The sequence below is a fragment of the Pyxicephalus adspersus genome, chromosome 6 (genome assembly GCF_032062135.1).
Source record: "Pyxicephalus adspersus chromosome 6, UCB_Pads_2.0, whole genome shotgun sequence".
In the NCBI taxonomy this organism is placed as follows: domain Eukaryota; kingdom Metazoa; phylum Chordata; class Amphibia; order Anura; family Pyxicephalidae; genus Pyxicephalus; species Pyxicephalus adspersus.
Window position 1 is genome coordinate 54,083,675 of NC_092863.1, and position 19,577 is coordinate 54,103,251.

The 19,577-nt window shown below is 40.7% G+C and overlaps 1 protein-coding gene across 1 annotated transcript; it reads right to left on the reverse strand.

Moving 5' to 3' along the window:
* Window positions 1–2,240: 2,240 nt before the first annotated feature.
* VPS37B (VPS37B subunit of ESCRT-I) lies at window positions 2,241–17,810 on the reverse strand. Its single transcript, XM_072415794.1, has 4 exons — window positions 17,576–17,810; window positions 6,394–6,565; window positions 4,803–4,885; window positions 2,241–4,330 (listed from the first exon to the last, which is right to left on the reverse strand). Exons 1-4 carry the CDS (start codon window positions 17,678–17,680, stop codon window positions 3,830–3,832), a joined length of 861 nt encoding a protein of 286 aa, XP_072271895.1. The 5' UTR covers window positions 17,681–17,810; the 3' UTR covers window positions 2,241–3,829.
* Between the last annotated feature and the right edge of the window lie 1,767 nt (window positions 17,811–19,577).

The window sequence follows — 19,577 nt, forward strand, 5'->3', positions numbered from 1 at the left end:
TGTCCTTTGTATTTTTTCATTAGTCTGACATACATGTGGCACCTGTTATCGTTTTTGGCACATTAATGGAAACAGAATGTGCATCCTTTTATCTTATCTTGTGAAGTCTGGAAAGAAGAAAAAGAACTTGCAGAGTAGTGGAATCATAGTGGTGGTTTGTCCTAATTTCAGGTTTGTTAGATTTATGTCTTTGTACACTGTTCTCTTTACAACTCTAAGAATCATTTTATATGTGTTCTTTCTACTACTTTGCTGTGTTATCATCAAAGACCTTAAGGAGCCTGCAGTGATCATGATGGATGCTGTATTATCAGGTCTACAATGGGTGCCCTTAAAGCCACATTAGGTTGAAAAAAACTAAATTCCTAACTAGGCTCCCTGTTTTAGGACTGAGAATGGTGGACAGATGGGTATTATGAATTTGACTATATTTAACTTTGTAAGCAATACAGTCCACCATTCTTCATCATTACTATTATTTTACTCATTTACTCTGTGGAACACCGGGGCATACAAAGATGCTGGTAAGTGGTATTCAGGACTGCTAAAAGGCAGTGATAAAATACCCTGTAATGTGTTTTTATTGGCAGGGATAAATTATTATTGTGTCTGTAAAAGAGCAACTTTTGAGGCAATACTCACATTTTACTGTGCCCAGGCTGCCATGGCAGGATGCAGTAACTCACACCTACCTCCTCGAAGGCAGGAGAGATACAGTAAAGGGAGAGTCATTCCCTCTCCTATACAAAATCTGATAGATATGTGTCGGTAGTCTTACTTATGCACCAGCAAGTATCAAGGGTTTACAGATCAGATCAGAACAGGGCAGAATCTTGGTGTAGGAGCAAAGACAGGCAAAAAAGTTACAGCTGTGTTCAAAATAATAGCCATCCAACATCACTAAACTGATCGGTCACTGTTTTTGGTAGAAATTATATTTCTGCATGGTAGATAATTCATTAGTAGGCATATTAGAGTAACAGGCAACAGTGATGACATGCATGCCGCTGATTCTGTTCAAAATAATAGCAGTGTGGAGTTCAATTAGTGAGGTCATTCTGTAAAAAAACAGTTGAAATGTAGAACCCTTATTTAAGGAAGAAAAGCATTTTGTGGACTGATGAATGCAAGATTGTTCCTTCTGAGTCAGATGACCCCCAAAACACTGAATTCAAGCCACAGTACATTGTGAAGACAGTGAAGCATGATGGTGCAGGCATTATGATATGGGTTGTTTCTTAAACTACGGTGGTGGGCCTATTTCAGGGATCATAGATCAGACTGAATACATCAAAATACTTGGAGGTCAATGCCTTTGACAAAACAATGACCCCAAACACACCAGTAAACAACATCTTGGTTCCAGACCAACAAGTTTGACGTTATGGAGTGGCCAATCCAATCCCCGGACCTTAATCTGATAGAGGACTTGAGATGACCTCAAAATTTCTGTTTTTGAGGCAAACGCAAGAAATGCAGAAGAATTGTGAAATGTAGTCCAATCATCCTGGGTTGGAATACCTGTTCACCGTGGCCAGACATTGACAGATGTGCAGCAGTTCTCAGAAATAGTGGTTATATAGTGGTTAAAAGTCAGTGTTTGAAAGGAAAGCAAATCCTTTAAATGTTTTTTTTTTTTTTTAGTTAAAGTGAATGTCTGTAAAGCAATAACACATTTTTCTTCATGTTTTGATTTGGAATAAAATGTGCTGTGTGTCCATGTATGGAAATAAGGATTACACACTGCTAATTTTCTGAACATGTATGTGTGCACCACTATATTTTATCAAGCTCAGTGGTTTCAAATAGTGTTACTGTTAATTGCTGCTGGAACATGCCAAGTCTACATTTTGATGATTGTGTTTCCAATTTAGCAGTAAACAGGATCAAGCAGTTTGGTGCCAGCATGACTGTGCTTAAAAATTAGGATTTTAGCCTTATATTCAGCCCACATCCCTAAAATGGTAGAGAAAAGTTCTTGGAGGGTTTCCTGAAAATAGAACATAACATATGCAGATATCACTGTGTGAAAAAAAAACATTATTTCTTTAAACTGCGGAGCTGCAACAATCCCAAGAACTAGTGCATGGAAATTATCACAGCTGCAGTCTCTGAACCTGGACTATTGTAAATAGTAAATAATTTGCTCAGTGCTGCAGAATAGCGATTAATAAAATCTGCATTCACAAAAGTGACTTCCCTTTCCCCTGAGTTAATTGAGCATAAGAAAGAAACTCAAATCCAAAATTTGTAATTTATTGAAAATATCCAGGTAAATTAACAACTGTAATATTAGTTATGACAACAAGTAAACTTTACATAATCTTTACATTATAAACACGTCCTATAGTAGTGTCTGCATGGAGTAAATTAAGTATCTAGTACTAAAACATGCTCTGGAAATTTCCTCTTTAAGTGGACACCACACCCCTTTTTGGTTTTAAGGTAGGTAGTGCATATGTGGTATAAAAGTTGTGCCACTCATAATGCTAAAACAGTTCAATGAAAACTGTCTGAGCCGTCAGCTATAGAAAGGGTTCCATAGGCCTGTGAGAGACTTTGGATGACTTGTTGATTACAGCAATACTCCGCTATACATGGGAGCACCATGAGCACTGGTGGATCTGCTCACATTCTGTCTCTTTCATTGACTATTTCAATACATGACTGCTGTTGTACAAACACAACCTTAATGAAAATGGCATGATTTGATATAAACCAACCTGGAATTGGGCTGTTGCAGTCTATGGCAAGCACAGTTTTACCAAGCCTTTGCTGTATCAGTAGTGCCATGTGAAACTCCTAGCAGAGCTCATTTTTCTCCCACCCCCATATATATATATATATATATATATATATATATATATATATATATGGCTTTACCCTACTTTTAAACTATCTAAATGTGGCACTTTATCCTAGTGTGCTGCCACTGCAAAGAAAAAGGAATATATAAAATGCCAACATGAACTACATACTAAGATGTTTTATAACCATTGCATAAATAAACTGGCAGAATTTGACCGTTGCCAAATAACCTCAACTTTCCTTTTCACTTCTGAAGGTTGCGTCATAGCAACAGAAAAAAGCCCTTTTTACTAGCAATCAAAGCTAAGCAAAGGGCAAGTTATAAAAAGTTTTTTTAATATATAGTCCAGGAGTAAGCAGTTAGTCTAAGGCACATCAAAGCCACGTGCATAAGTTTATAAAAATGCATTGCTGTCACACAGAAAAATTGCATCCACTCAATCCACATGTAGTTTACAGATTTTAGTAACATTCTAATCCCTGAATGATCCTGTTAATGTCCTAATGTTATGGTGATTACCGTACGAGACACTGAGAATCAGGTGTAAGATATGCAGTGCAATCCTCATTGTTCAGCACTCTGCTCAAACCTCGGGACAGGAGGTCTCTGGAAACCTGAGGAGTTTGGCAATGGACCAGTGCATTTCTGTTGTCATCTAATCACATGCACCGTCAGCTGATTAACATTACCAATGGCTGCAGCACAACAGAACTATTCATTCCAATGCAGCATTCACATGGAGAACTTCAGCATGGATAAAAAAAATAAAGCAACACAGTGGTGCAGCAATTGTGTCACAACCAAAACCTATGCAATCAGACTTGGAAACCAAACCCCACAAGTATTAATTCGGAAAGCCAGAAAGTCTGTCTCCTGAATAGGAAAAAGCATGAGCGCCTAGAAACTGTTGTCCTGCGGATTTCTGCGTGGTCCAATATGTGCACATTTCATACAAATCCAGCTCACAGAACGGGACATTAGAGCACCAATGTTTGAATGGGGCGCAATCAGACTAGATCACTATAAAATGAAACCAGGGTTGGGAGGCAGACGCTGAGGTGGTCTTTGAGGAAGAGCCGGAGGATACTGATGTGCGAATGCATTTGGGTAACCGGGTTGTGGCATCTGAGCTATAGGCGGATATCCAGCTCTTGGAGGGATGGGGGGAGTTGGAGACGCTGCATACGGAAGCCCAGGAGCAGGCTGTTGTGCAGCCAGTGCAAAGGGAGTTGGGTACATTCCAGCGTGGGCAGGTGGGGGAGGAGGGACAGCTCTTCTGGGGATGACAGCTGGCGGTGCATTGAAACCTGATGGGTAGGACGCTGGAGGTGCCTGGATACTCTCAGGTGGCTTCGGCTGTGATAGAACAGAAACCTGGGGAAGTCTCTGTCCTTTTAGTACCATTTCTTGAAGTTTCTCAATTTTCACACGTCTTAAATGTGCTAATTTGCGCTTTGATAAATATTCATCAATATAAGAATCCAGCGGTATGCCACCATCAAGAAAACTTTCTGCCATGTTCTGTGAATGAAATAAAATGGTAGTTTAAAACAAATTACCACTTCATTTAGAAAAATCTGCACTTAACCCCACCACCCTCCCCCAATTCAGTTCACAAATTTTATTGGGGGGGGGGACCCTAGTACTCTAAAATCACATTGGCCTCTTTAGAGGTGGATCAAAAGCTTGAAATATTTCTTAATACAACACACTTAAAAAATAAAAGTTTTTCTATTGCTGAATCATCTTCAGGATTAGCATTTTGTTTTCCATAGCTGAATGTGAAGGACACGTGAAGTGTGTTTAGTGAGCATAAAACCCATAGCTGACGCCACTAGGACAGGAAGACAAATTTCACAAGGGGACACTGAACCAGGATGTAGACAGGGAACCACCTAGGGAGACCGGAACCTTCATTACCATTATTACAGCAGAGACATTAAATACCTCTACATAGCAGTGAAATGCACAGAGACTGGCAGCATTGTATTACCTCTGTCTCCTCCTCGATTTTGGCCCCTTCCGTCTGAAGAAGAGCCAGCAAAGTTTCCAATGAAGCATTCACAGATTGTTGATCTGTAAAGACAAACACAAAACTCCAGCAAAAATAAATCTTCAACATGGCAAGAAAAATAAAAGCCACACATGTTGTACAACCAAAACAAATGGGTAAATCCCACAAACTTTGCCACAAAGAGTGATAAAAATGTGAAGATCAATCTCTGTAAAATATATACAAGTGGTCCGTTCATTACAAGCTGTGTCGATACAGGTTGGAAAGCTGAGACTGTGTATGTGAAGAGATTTGCCACATATGTATTTGCATAGGGCACAGGGCCTGTCCCTCTTTCATCCTAATTATTGTAATAGACATTAGACCAGGCTGGTACTGAAACTCACATAAATTAAAACTAACAAGCTGGTGCTGAGAACTGGAGTGATTGGTCACAAAGAGGGATAACAACCCTCACCAAGGCACCAGACCCCCCATAACATACTTTAATTGTTTATTGGGCTGTGTGGTGACCACCAAAGCTGTGCTCTGGTGTTTGGCACAGAAAACTTTAATTTTTCTTTGTTACAGAGGGTTAATGTAAAACACTTACATATTACCCTACCTGTCAACATTTATTCATCTGGCTGAAAAAACTGTTCTTTTTAAAACGGTCTCAAGTATGCCTCACATGTGCAGTTTGGTATAAAACGTGCGTATGTATTCTCAGGAGTTTAATCATCTCAGGCCAGTCAATGAAGATGGCAGAAGGGGAGGACATAAGCACATATCACAAGGTGTAGGGCGTACACTGAAGATGTTTAGTACCCTTAATGCAGTGCTGAACATTTTGGCAATAGTCCATTAGTGCCACTTTAAAGGGCAAGTAAACTTAAGAATAAAAAAAAACTAAGGATATTTTGGGGTTAATAGCCCACTATGCACACACATCTGGCCCTATGGGTCAAACTGAGCCTGAGCCCTAAGATCTAAGTAAGTAAAGCCATTTCAGAGTGGGGGTACTGAACTTACTTAGGGAGGGTGGGGGGAAATTGTACAATATGCAACAGGTATGATAGGAAATCATACAAAGTGAGGAATATTTCCAACTTAAGACATTTGCCAACCGGAACTGGTGTTCCCAATAGTCTCCTAAAGTGTGTAGAGTGAAAAAAATAGCATGGGTTCTAATCCCTCCCTTCAGTGTAACTAACATAAAATAAATACAAATGTTGGCTATACACTTTAGAGTAAGACAATAACTCCTAATATGTGCTTTGTAGACCTGCACTTTAAGATTATACAAATAAAGTCAATGTCTCCGGGGTTAAGCTGCTAATAATGGATTCTTACTCTGTTTCAATTCCTTCTGCAGCCTGCCAGGCTTTTTATCTTTTTTATTTTTTGGAACCAAAATAATGCCTGCTTGTACTCTGATGCCAAAGTGTTTAAAGTTTTTTTATAATCATGTTTACCAAAGTAAACCTGAAAAAAAAAATGTAAAGAGTAAGCAATAAAGTTTGGCAGTTAAATGAAATCCACCTAATGAAATATCAGCACCAGTGTTGTCTTTGTAATAATATGAACTTACCCAGCTTTGTCTTCTTCAGCTGATGGGACTCCATTATAGTCTGCAGTTCCTGGTATTTTTGAGTCAGAGTGGCTTTCAAGTTCTCCAGCTTAGGCTGGTAAAGTAGGTTTGCTTCTGCCAAGCTCCGATTACCAGCAAGTGTCATCTCTTTACTGAGCTGAAGACTCTGAGCCTGCAAAAATACACAATTATCAAAAGGAAATCCTCACAAACAAGTCTGAATTCCATCCCATAAGCTCTACCTATTCAAATTCGTTTACTGCAGCTCCTAATTAAGTTTTCCATTCTTTAATGCTCATGGATCATAATAAACCCTTCTGCAGAAAAATACCAGACACCTCAATGGGCCCAATCGACAGCAAAGTGAGCAGATTGCAGTAATAGCTGGATGTCTGTGTGCTTTATGGAATAAGAATACATAAAGTGTTCACAAGCATTGGGCTGTATGTGGTCACATTGTATATAAAATGTATTTTTGTTACAGCAGGATGGCTGAATGACATAGGATAGAAGATTCTGCATGGATCATGTGATGGGCAAATCAGTAATCGCCGGATATATGATTTACAGCCTGTCCCACTTCTTCAACCAGTTTCTGCCTTCAAACAGATTCTTTATTCACTCCCACTAGTATTTAAGATTTAAGAAATGTAGTAAAAGTCCATGTTTAGGTAAAGGATGCTCCAGGTGTTTACATCACCCAAGGCTGGTAAAGTGAACGAGCAATCAGCATTACTATCCTCACAATCCAACAATCAGCGAGTGCTAGGTCTTTTTTATTTCTAGAGGGCTTGGATATTACTTCCAAGGGCTTGGATATTCAGTAAAGCAAGGAGAACAGAGGATTAGTGTAATAGGGAGAATGATCAAGGTGAGTACCAGTTACTTCCCATGCCACCAGTAAAGTGAACATGTTGTTATTTTACACAGAATACGTTTCCTTTCATGGCTTCCTACTATCACCAGTCACTCAAAACTTTACTTCTGATAATAGGCTTTCATAGAAACTAATGACAATGGTGTATTCAATATTACTATGGTTTTATCAGGTTAATACACCAGATTTCTGTGTTTAGTCACCTTGGTTAAAACAATCATAGAAGGGAATGACCAGACAAGGACAGCCAATGTTTATGTAAAGGAATTACAAATTGCATTATCACAGTTCTGTGTTATATGTGAGAATCATGCCAGTCCGACATACTGACACTGTCACACATCTTGAGATATCTGCGTGGTCATTATAATCCACTGTGCAGTTTGGAGATAAATCAATGAACAACTACAGAGTACAACTAAAGTTGTACAAATACAAGTATGGGACCAGGCAAGGCTTTACTGCATTCAGTGCAGGTGATGTTCCTTCTGCTTGGTAGCTCTGTGGAGCCATAATAATCACCAAGCTGCAATACACAGCAATCCCGGCTTGCCATGGGGTTGCCGGCACTGAATTTGTTACATCATCCTGGCCGAGCCAATAAAGATGGCAGAACAGAGTCAGGTGGGTATACACCGAGTTTACTTCTACTTTAAAAGACACTTGAGAGAAATATCTGCTTTATCTTACTACAAGGACGTGTTTTTTTTACATTGCAGCACATCAGATCGGTGGGTTCATATAAGACAATGTTTGCTGCTTTTATAAATCTGCTTGGATGTGCTGAACAAAAATTCAGACAAAGCCAGACTGAACAAGCACATCTTACAAAGCAGTGGCAGAGAATCATTTAGTGACGGCACATTCCAGATCAGTGGAACAACTGTATCATCTAATCCAATACCCAGATATAAGAGGTCATCTGAAATCCACACTGCAATGTGCTTCCTGTACATGGGCCATTTCCTCTGCAGGTGCACACGGAAAAAGGTTCACCCAAAACAGCTGCAAACAGGACAAATAAGTCACCTTGTACTTTTGTGACACTCTGATGGTACATGTGGGGTTTTTTTTAAGAATATCTTGTAATGAAATCATTTGCTGTTATGGTTGACAAATCAAGTGTACATCCTCACAATGTAGTGCTAAATGCTGGAGCCTGGTAGAGGCTGCATGCAGAAAGATTTCTATATAGCGGGAGAGTCGTGGTAAGTATAGGCTGCTAACACGTGTAACATTACTTGGTTCAATACAGATAATACAAAGGATCGGGTAAAACAAGCCCGGACAGAAAGTGCCCAGCTGAACTACAAGTCTGGCAGATATTATCCAAGTGGGCAACACTGGCAGACACTGTACATGAATAGTAACAATAAACGCCATCAAATGGTTTTCTACTTAGAGGACCACCTTTAGATTTACACAATACAGTGTTTATTGACTTTAGTCCCCAATTATTAGTGTGTGGCAGTGTTTTTACACAGGTTAGTCTATACAAAAATCACAAAACCTTATCTTTCCACTTGTACCGCGTATAGCCGCTCTGGTATATGGCGGTGATGTAAACTTCACAATGGGGATATTCGGTCAGAAGGTAGCAACAATAAACTGGCTGGCTCAGGCCTAACTCTTCTGTCACACACAAACTACAGACACCAGACAGAAAAGAATGAAAAGAACAACAGAATCAACTACAAACGCATTACTCACAATAAAGTGATCAGTGCTCCACATAGAGCTGAACATGCAGTATGTGCCATCATAGGATATCAGCTAGGATCCTTCAAGCACCACTTTAGCATCTCCCCTTCCTACACATCATTTGATAATGGCTAAATGTTTAAGGTCACCACCTCATGATTGTGTATATTGTCTGGCTGTCAGCTGTTATGGCATCATGCATTGCATTATGTGAGAGAGAAGGAGGAACGCTTACTCTGCCTTTATTCTGGGTGCTTCATTGGGCTGGCAGCAACAATCTACTCAAACCCCAGAGAGATCCTCTTGGTATATCTACCCTTCATTCATATGGATGAATAAATTTACTCCTTCCTTTGTTTTTCAACCTGGCAGTAACACATTCTGTCCTAATATTTAATCTATAAAAGGAGCAGCGTTGTCATGAAAGTTTATCAGGACTACAAAACACTGCCCCTCTCCTCATCTCAGTAACATGGAGACATTGTGTAGTCCTAACACACTCACTGACTACATTGTTGCAGCAAGCACAGGCTGGCAATGGTTTCCAAACAGATAAAACTCTTCCAATGGTATATTTAGCAGACCAAAGTGGAGGTAGATAGCGAAGGTAATTGTTTGTAAATCTAGACTCTGATAGGACAGGGAAGGCATGCTGTGCTGCTCTATATAAATTAATTGTACTGTGAAAAGTATAAATAACACAGAGGCCGAGTTCAAATTACAGGAGACTCCTCATCTCTTCCAATTCCAAAGAAATATCCTTCAAACCAATGAAGTTTTACACCAGTCTGCTCCAATTTCACAAACTAATGTGATAATTCTGTATTGTGGGGGAAACCCTGCACCGTGCAGCTTCCTGTATGTCTGTTCCCCTCACCCAATACTTCACACTAGCAGACAACTGCAGATCTGGGACCATTAACCTAATGTGAACTCCAGGCCATCAGAAACACAGACAGATAGATTTTATATATATATATATATATATATATATATATATATATATATATATATATATATATATATATATATATATATATATATATATATATATATATATTACTGCTGCCCCCCCCCAGTCTGTGACTAGACAAAAAAAGTAGAAGCAGCAGACTGATGAGCTCCTGTTACTCTGCACTCTCCTACTGTCAGTATGATCTATGGTATTACATAATACTATAGTGTAACTTGCTGCTTTTCTGCTCCTAGACTAAGCTTGGCTATAAAGGAGGATTATAAGGCTGACACCAAGTCAAAATTCAGGTAAATGAATTACAAATACAGAGAATAATGTATTAATGAATTCAAAGTGCAACCCATAGGTAGCCTGTTTATAGCACAGGAGTATATCATAACCATTTTCCCCAAACATTCTTCTATTTTTTTGGCTTTTACTTTAGTGCCAACTGTGAAATGCAATACCACAAAATGTTGGAAGTATTCTGGTTTATCAAAGGCTAGAAAGCGGCAACCCCAAGCACGTCCGAATCCTCTAAGTACTACATTGGTCCTCCAGACACAAACCACATACATGCTGTGGTACAAGTCAAGAGCTTTCCTTCCAGAAATGTCCTCATCAGCATTTCAGAATCACTATGTATTCCTAAACAATGGTCCTTCTAAAATATAAACCGTACACACTATTCTCAGCGGAGGAACAGACAATACAGCCATTATACACACTTATGAGGTACACAAAGGAGGTTTGTTACAAGTTACACACTATGGGGTGTATTTATTATAAAGAAGCGATTGTGACATTCACAAAACATAAGTTAGATGCACCATTCAGATATAAGGCAGTGAATGTAAATACCAATCATTCACAGCAGGGGTAAGTATATCTCTAAAAGGATATAAAGTTAGCAGTAGATAACATTATGTTATGTAACACAATGAAGAATAGGAGGGTGGGGGGATGCCGGTGTTGCTTTGCGATTCCTGGTGACACCTTACCAGCCACTGAACTGGTTCCCAATGATTTTAACATTTGACAGCAGGCAGTGCTGCCCCAGTTCATTCCCCATTGACGGATACATGGGAGATGCTACTACAAGTAGTGTCTGAATGGCAGGTGCAGTATAAGGGTGCAAGTGGTGGTTATGCCTACATAAGGTCACCACTCGTCCAAGCTCTTAGAGCAGTTCACACCTGTCCCTGAATCGCACAATGCCACCCAGCTCCGCACAGCAGGCACCCTGCCAGCCACTAGAGGCAATTGCCCAGCAGTGTGTGCTCCAGCACATTGGACAGTGAGCACTACTCCGCTGCCCCTATTCCTATCCCATGGGGCTGCCATGGGGTGAAGCTACATGTACATGTATGTATTTGCCAGATATGACACTAGACGTAGGGTCTCCTGAGAGGCAGTGCGAAACACCGTGACCTCAGTCCCAGTGTGAAATCCGCCTTAATCACTAACAAATATATAGGAGAACTATAGTTTTCCAGTGTATGGATTACATTTCCCAATATATGATAACAGAGAGATAGCAAAGGCAGTTCAACCCACAATGTATGGTAACACACTACTGAGTTGCCAGACCATTGCACTTTCTAGGATGAAGCAAAGTGCAGCTATGATTTGGTAGACACACAGCACCACAACCTGTGCCCTATGTACCAACAGTTTCATATTTAGCAACCAGGCTTAGGAATGTTACAACTTCCTCCTTTACATGTACCAACTCATATTTACACACCTATAAGGATTCCCACACTCGCTGACCAGAATACACTTGTCATGTATCCAAAAAGTGAGCTCTTACAAACTTTCCAAAGTTTGCACACTCACCCTAAAAATAAATTAAAATATTTTTGGATAATCTGACTTTATCTGGACTCTTTTAAAGTGACTCGCAATATACATGTGGTAAAAAGCAGTTCCATGCCGAAGAAGACAAAGTATACATACCTGTTCAGCAGCCAATGTCTATGTTCCATTGCTAAAGCCTACACAGCGACACAAGAAATCATGAAAGAAATGGAGAAAGTATAACAGTGGATGCCACGTGGAATAGGGAGAGGGTATACAGTCTCTTTAGTATTTGGAGATCAAGAATATATGAATAAGCGGCACAGATATGAAACCTAAAAGGATCTTAGATGATAGAAAAGGTATATCAGAGATTCCAGGTAAAAGTTTTACATTTCTACATGATGTGATTTCAAATCCATGGCTAGCCAACACATGCCTAATCATGGCTGACAACTTACTGGGCATTTATTAGGGACATATGTTTATCAGAGGGGTATAGGGGGGTATGGGCATGTCACCGCTCTTCAGCCAATAATGCCTGAATACTGTCACATGGATAGTGACCCTTACCACTTGGGTAAATGCTGACAAACACACAATCTGGTAAAAGGTAGACTTTAAAAGCAGAGAGGTGAAAAGAATGAGCAGATTGATGAGCAAAGCCTGCTGGGGAGGTGGAATTTTAGCAGACACCTAGATTTTCACCTACAATCTCCAAGATTGTAAGCTCTTCGGGGCAGGGTCCTCTCCTTCTCCTGTGTCACTATCTGCATCTGTCTGTCATTTGAAACACCTATTCAATGTACAGCGCTGTGTAATATGTTGGTGCTATATAAATCCTGTTTAATAATAATAGACATTGTCCCTTTGCACATTTAGGAATAGTGATCATGTTTCTAGCACTATGAAGATAAAAACCCAAAGTTCCACACACAGACTTTTACACTAGAACATTCTTTCTCAACCTTTTGGAAAAACCTTCCAGGTCCTTATGGCACCCCTGTTATAATTGCTATAACTACAGCTTACAATATAGTAATGTGGTGGTCAGTGGGAAGAATGTCACCTTTACAGATCACCAAAAAGATCACTGGTGTCAGGACCCCCTAGCAACCTCTGAAGGTACCCTAGGGGTTCACAGTAATCTGGATGGGAAACTCTGCACTAAAAAGAAAGATCACAAGAAAAGATTTACAAGAGGACGCACAAATAAAGGAAATGTGGAAACATTAAAATATGAGGTCAGTAAAACAGGAACAAGTCTGTTCCAGTAATGGCAAGGAACTAGGAAAAGGTTGTGCTAGTAGCCGACTTAAAGCAAGCCAAGCAAATCATGTGATCTTTCTAGAAACAGAAAATCTACTTCAGTTCACACAAGTTGGCTGCCTTACCTGTCTGTCGTCAAAGCTGACGAAGGATCAATTTCACCTGACACTTTATAGCACAAAACAACAAGTCACTAGGGTGATTCTGCAAACACAAGAGAAAGGTCCTACACTCCCAAGAAACATATAATGAATAAACTCTCAATACAGATCCTCATTGTAATGTATGCCTTGCATTAATAACTTGTTTCTGGAAATACCTGCTGAGCACCACCTAAACAAAACCTTCAAAGAATATTTGTTCCCAACAGTCCAACTACTGCTGCTTAAAGCAATGCTTGTGAGATTACAGGATCACCTAACTACAGAGTATAATCAGACACCAACACAATCTCCATAATGTGTTTAATGCCCCATGTACTTTACAGGAAACTAATTTCATTTGCTGCTTGATAGTCATAGAAGAGAGTACTGCTAAACACAGCAATGTAGGTGCTGTAATACTAAACTACAACCAGAAGCAGCTGTCCCCATTCCCCATTTGTGGATTAGAGATATCACTAAATTAGGTCTGCTTTAAAAGCACAGCAAGGGGGAGACGTTAAGGTGTTGGGGTCAGCAGAATATCATTCAAGTAAACAGGTCTAGTACAAGCTAACACTTACATATTTACTGTCACTGACCTCTGTAGCCACAGGCCATGTGGAACAACTAATCCTCAAATATACAGCAGAAGTCATTCTCTTATGAGTACAGCTCATCTTGTTTTCCTCCTAGCAGTGACTCAGCAGCCTTCCTGCGTTCTAATCTCTGATGTAACTCACCTAGCAAGTTGTTATGTTCTTAGCCTGACCACAAGTTTACTTTAAATGGACACTGCATATCTGGACATTTCGGGCAAAATGACAGTGCCTGTGATAAAATGTTTTCCAAACCCATGGATACCGTTCTCTTACCATGACCCTTTCTCCATCACTGCTTACACTACTCATGCAACTTAGAAGGAGTAGACTTGTCACCACCATCATTTGGCAGTGCCTGGCATTTGACAGCTTGATCAGTTTACTGTCATGGGTGGATGGGAAATGCTTACCTTTACCTACAAGTCTTTGATATTATGTGCTGGCTGAAGTAGAGGAAGGTGGGGAGTTGGTAAAATTGCTGCAAAAGTGTCAGTGGGTTGGGCTTTTTTAAAGATCTTACCACCTAATAAAATGTTAAGAATTGCTAACAGTAAACCTGTGCCCAGACTATGCACACCGAAGGATATACATAACAAGAAAGGATTGGAATTCACAACATAGAAATCACAATTTCCTGACTTTCCAGTGTTCTCCCCAGGCCCTTTTAGTCGGCAATTTTCAGTATCCACCCAGCTGTTTTCGGGTGGTTAATGAAATGTTGGGTTACAAAACAGTGGTGGGCACTCGCCTACAGCTCCCTCCCACCCTGCTGGAGAACAACTCTGGGTAAAATACTGCTTTCTATGGATACAGCTTGCCTCCTTTATTGCAAACACACAACAGGTGTTTCTAAGTTGTTAGAAAGTTAACCCAACATAGGTGCTTGTTGTGATTTTAAATTGCTATTCTACACACAATTAGAGAGGGCAAGGATGGCTTGCTTTAAAGTCCATCACTGGGCACAAACATCTAATACCCATTTATCCCTAACCCATCCCAGTGTTTATAAGATACATGAATGTTTATAGTTTTGTCTCAGGAGAACTTTAGGAGTATATAAATCCTAGAAGCTAAAAGAATTTATCCAATCACAAAGGCAGAACTGTCCATTCTTCAATTAGATGGGAAATAGGTTAGCAATGCATTACAATATCAGTTATACAGTGCTTGTGGTTCTCGGGGGTTGTCGGTCTATTATAAATAAATATTTCTTTGTTGTGATCCTAGCACAAGGCAACCTCAGCAAACATCTGAATGGATTTCATTGAAATGAATTCTTCACCATCAACATACATTAAAAATTACATTCTGGGGGTTAATCATCATCAGGCTGTACCAGCGCCCTTAACAATGAGCCACAATTACCAATTTCCAGCTGCAAATGTTTCAACATTCATCCTAAATGTTACTTGAAGTAATTTGAGTGAACAATGAATGCTTAGAGCTGCTGCTGGGCTTCATGACAACAAATATATGGGAGAACAGTCTGTGTGCCTCAAAAGCAGCCAATCAAGATTTTTGCTTACATTTTCCAAACCAGTCCTAGAAACCCCAAATGGGGAACCTGAAAGCTTCTGGGGCCAGCAATAAAATCATGTATAAGGTGAGTAAATTATATACAAGGGGTACTAGGCATCCAGTAAACAAGAACACACAGAGATAAGTGCTATAGGCTGGTATCTATACATTGGTGCTTTGCTGATCATGGTATCTCACTACAAGCCTGGCTGAGATCAGCAGACTCCATGGTCTCTAATGAATGGTGGCCCAAGGAAAAGTGTTTCCCTGCAATGTCCCCTCAGCAGTAATCCCCACTACCTGCCTGGTCTCTCTGAGCATGTACAGCCCATCTTGCCAGGATAACCGAAAATCCTGGCTTCCCCTGCACTTTCCAGAATGGAATGAACTTCATGAATACGGGAGTTACGTCATCCACAGTCTAGCCAATCAAGACGTCTGAAGATCACATGAAGGAAGAGAAGAAAAGAGATGGCAGTGCCCTGTAATAGAACAGGGACAGGCGAGTATAGCGGGTCCTCATGATGGATCTTTATTACAGGACATTTAAATTTGTCCCAAAGCCTCCAGGGAATAAAGCCTGCTCGTGGTATAACACAATACAGACCCCCACCCCATTTTTGCATATCAACCATTAAAGAACAAGCACTGAGCTGAGATGAACCTCCATTGGATGTAATGCTGTATCTCATAATCACACAGTAAGCCTAGCATGGTACAGAGACACAAGGAGATATTCCTCCAACCCCGCCAGTCACATGACCTCTCCACATGCCTCCCCCATGGACCCTCCTTGGAATAAATTGGTCAGATTTGATTTCACAGACTAATCATTTTTTGTCCCTATCCCAGATAATCTGTAATTTGGCTGTATCTCTGTTCATTCTCCTCCTGCTTCCATAGACAAACACTCAGCTAATAGCAGTGCACATGTCTGAGAATTATTTCTGCATATAACTCGATTCCCCTTTATATCCCCGCCAGTATGAAAGCAGATTTATTCTGAGTGTGTGGTTAGTAGATCAAATGATCCTAATCTGTATATAACTTCCTTTTTTGGTGTCACATGTTTCTATTTACATAGATTTATCTTCCATGCCTATATGCAGACCAGTGACAGCTGACAGGGGCTGGGATATAGCAGGGGGCTCCTGTCAGAGGGGAAGCAGAAAGTTACAACACTGAACATTTCATGTCACAATGTTTATATATTTATATTGTTTTTATACTTTGCTGTTTTTTGTAATTCTCTTTATTAGAGGTTGCTACTTTTTATACATCATCCAGCCCTCTAAAAACCCAATAAAGCATTTGAAAACACTGCTCAGACTCGCAGAAAGCCGTAAAATGAGTGATTCCATAAAAAAAAAAAAATCACTGATAATCTAAATGGCTGCATACAGGTTGTCGGTGTGCCATGACCCACCCAACATAAACACAATAGAAGACAATTTAAACCATCCATAGAATGGAATTGTCAGATATCCCTGGTGGAAGGCATGGCCTGTGCCCTGTGAAGCTGCCTTCATATACTTAGATACCCTTTTGTGATGATCTCTAGTGAAAAGCTAATGTGTGGGCAGGGGACCAAACAGGTCACTGACCAGTCTGCTGTGGTGGATCACTAAAAGCAGGACTGATGAGCCTTCCTATGGAGGAGGATGCAGCAGAGCATCTCACTATCTCTCCCCCATATACCTGAACAGAGCTGTGTACTGTCACTTCACCATCACATGGGCATCAGCAACAAAAAAACGTGTCACCTACTCAAAAAACAACAAAGATAGCAAAAGCGTATATATTATATTATCTCCACACGTCAAGGAGGACATCAGGCCTAGGATGACCCATTACACTTCCTCCATGAAAACACGTATCCCCGACACACCCTCTATTAACAAACACAAAGGTGATATACACTCACATGACAAATCACATAGATATTTAAATCTAGGTCTAGATAAAACGTAGTCTTTGGAGTGAGCAGGGAAGGGGTGAAACTTCCGACAAGTGTTATTCTACAGTCTAAATACTAGGGAGGAGATTTGGCTTCACTTCCTGAGTCACACACTAAACAGGAAGTTAAATTAAATTTCCCCAGGACAGCTGTGAACAAATATGGGGAGATGTACCCAGTGTGGGCACAGACACCCCCTGACACCGGGTCTATCCCATTCTAGGAATGACAGTATGAAGTGTGACCCCACATGACAACAAAGAAGTGCTGGGCTGATATAAATCCCCTCACACTCAGCAGTCACTGGGGCCCCAAGCAAACACATAACAAGAACTCCAAACCCCCCTCCCCTCAGCCACCAACCTCGTCCATCTCCTGAGCCATCTGCCCGAGCTTGGCGTCATCATCCAGCAGCTCATTGAGCTGAGTGAGGGACAGATGGTTGAACTTGCTGCTATCCACAGCCATTGTCACGCTGGCCTGGAGCCGGTCCCGAGCAAGCTGTCCGGTGAGGCGGAGGCCTACAGCTCCTTCCCGTTCCCGTCACCCAGCGCAGCCGCCTACAATGGCGATATCTCCAGCAACTCTCACAGGCTCCGCCCACAACAGGAAGAGGCGTGTGCAACAAATTGCTGCTGTCAACTGAGGAAAAAAGGGCGTGGCGACCCGTCTAAGTCACATGTTCGGACTGTCATACTTGACCTGTAAGCGCTGCGGAATGAATGTACAGTGACAGTGGATAGGGCCAGTGACGTCACTTCGCACCTTGCGGCACGTGACTCAATAATTAAGGAAACCTGTTTTGGGGTTGCCATAGGGGACTGGAATGTTGCATGACTGGCTCAGACTTCAGTACTGAGTTTCTTGCTTATTAGAAAGTAAATGTAAAGTCAGCACTAGAGATGAGCAAGCAAAATTTATAATTTGGATCTTGAATCAGGCCTTTCTCACTTAGAGAACATGTAAGCGAGAACGGCCTTGTGATTTGCCACAAGCGAATGCTGCTTGCCTCCAATCAGCTGTGACTGCAGGTCTCCACGCTCCCCGGGCAGTACTTATCAATGATAAGTTCAGGAAAATTTTCACAAGAACGTCAGAGGCATTCTCACCCATCCCTAGTCAGCACTCTGAATACTTTCAGAAACTGGAGAAAGTCAGTGGATCCACATGGCAACCAGGCAGCTTTTCAGTAGCGTTAAGGCAATCTCCTGCAGGTCCCAGACCAGTTATCCCTCTCTGGTGGCTTCTGTTTTCAGCGGCTCTCGGAGAGCATAACGACGCAACTCAAGCATGTAGTTAGATCACTTTCAAAGCTTTATTAACACTAGTCAGTTTTTATAGTCAAACAGCGGGATGGAAGGCACTTAGTAGTTAGGTAATAACAAGGAATACAATTAACAGCTTCGCTAAGCATGGAATATTTCAAGATAAGGGAGAGGGGAGTTTCAAGGTTAGGGGGGATACAGATGTTAGTTTTACTGACAAGGAGTACAGCTAGTTTCGACACTCAATTATCTACAACATATAGCAAAAACACAAAAGTAATTAAACTTCAGGCTTCAGTAAAATTCCACTCCTAGTAGAAGCAGCCTACTGTAAAGGATACTGGTCTACTGACAGTTTTTACTTTGTTGGCAGAGATTCAAAAATTAGCCCGTAAAAAGTGAACATATCTTTCTGCTCTTCTCATGCCTGACCACTGCATTACTTGGTGGATAAAATACATATCTCCACCTGCAACCCAGAATGGTTTCTACCGTAGGATCTCACATACTATAGTACCGTAGTAGCTGGCAGGTGGAACCAATGTGTCTGCAGGGGGAGCAGAGGTATAATACAAACCAAAAATGTACATCACATGAGATCAACAAGGCATTTAATTGTCCACACAATGGTCATTTCCCTTCCCTTTGTGTTCCATTGCCAGGGGTCAGGCAGAACAAGAAAAAGTAAAGAAAACTTTAATGGGACACTGAAAGTATTGAAGAGGTTTGGAGCATTGAACCCTTCTAACAGATGTTTTGTATGTGACTCTATAACAAAACCAAAAATCCTGGAACTGCTTCACTATTACAAATGTGAAATCACTGTACACTTCTTCTGGTGGTATTATTGACAAGTAAGATCTCAGAGTGCAGAGTCATACAGCTCCTGCTTTGTTACCACACCATCCACCCATCCTAAATGACACAATACAAGATTCCTGGTCATGTGACTGCAATGGAAATAAAGATAAGGAGCTATTCAGCACTTTTTGCCATTTTATTAAAGTAATATAATTTACGAAAAATTGGAGTGACATTGAGCTTCAGGGAGAGCAGCACATTTACAAATACTTTAAAGTACAAGTAAAGCCACACTTGGT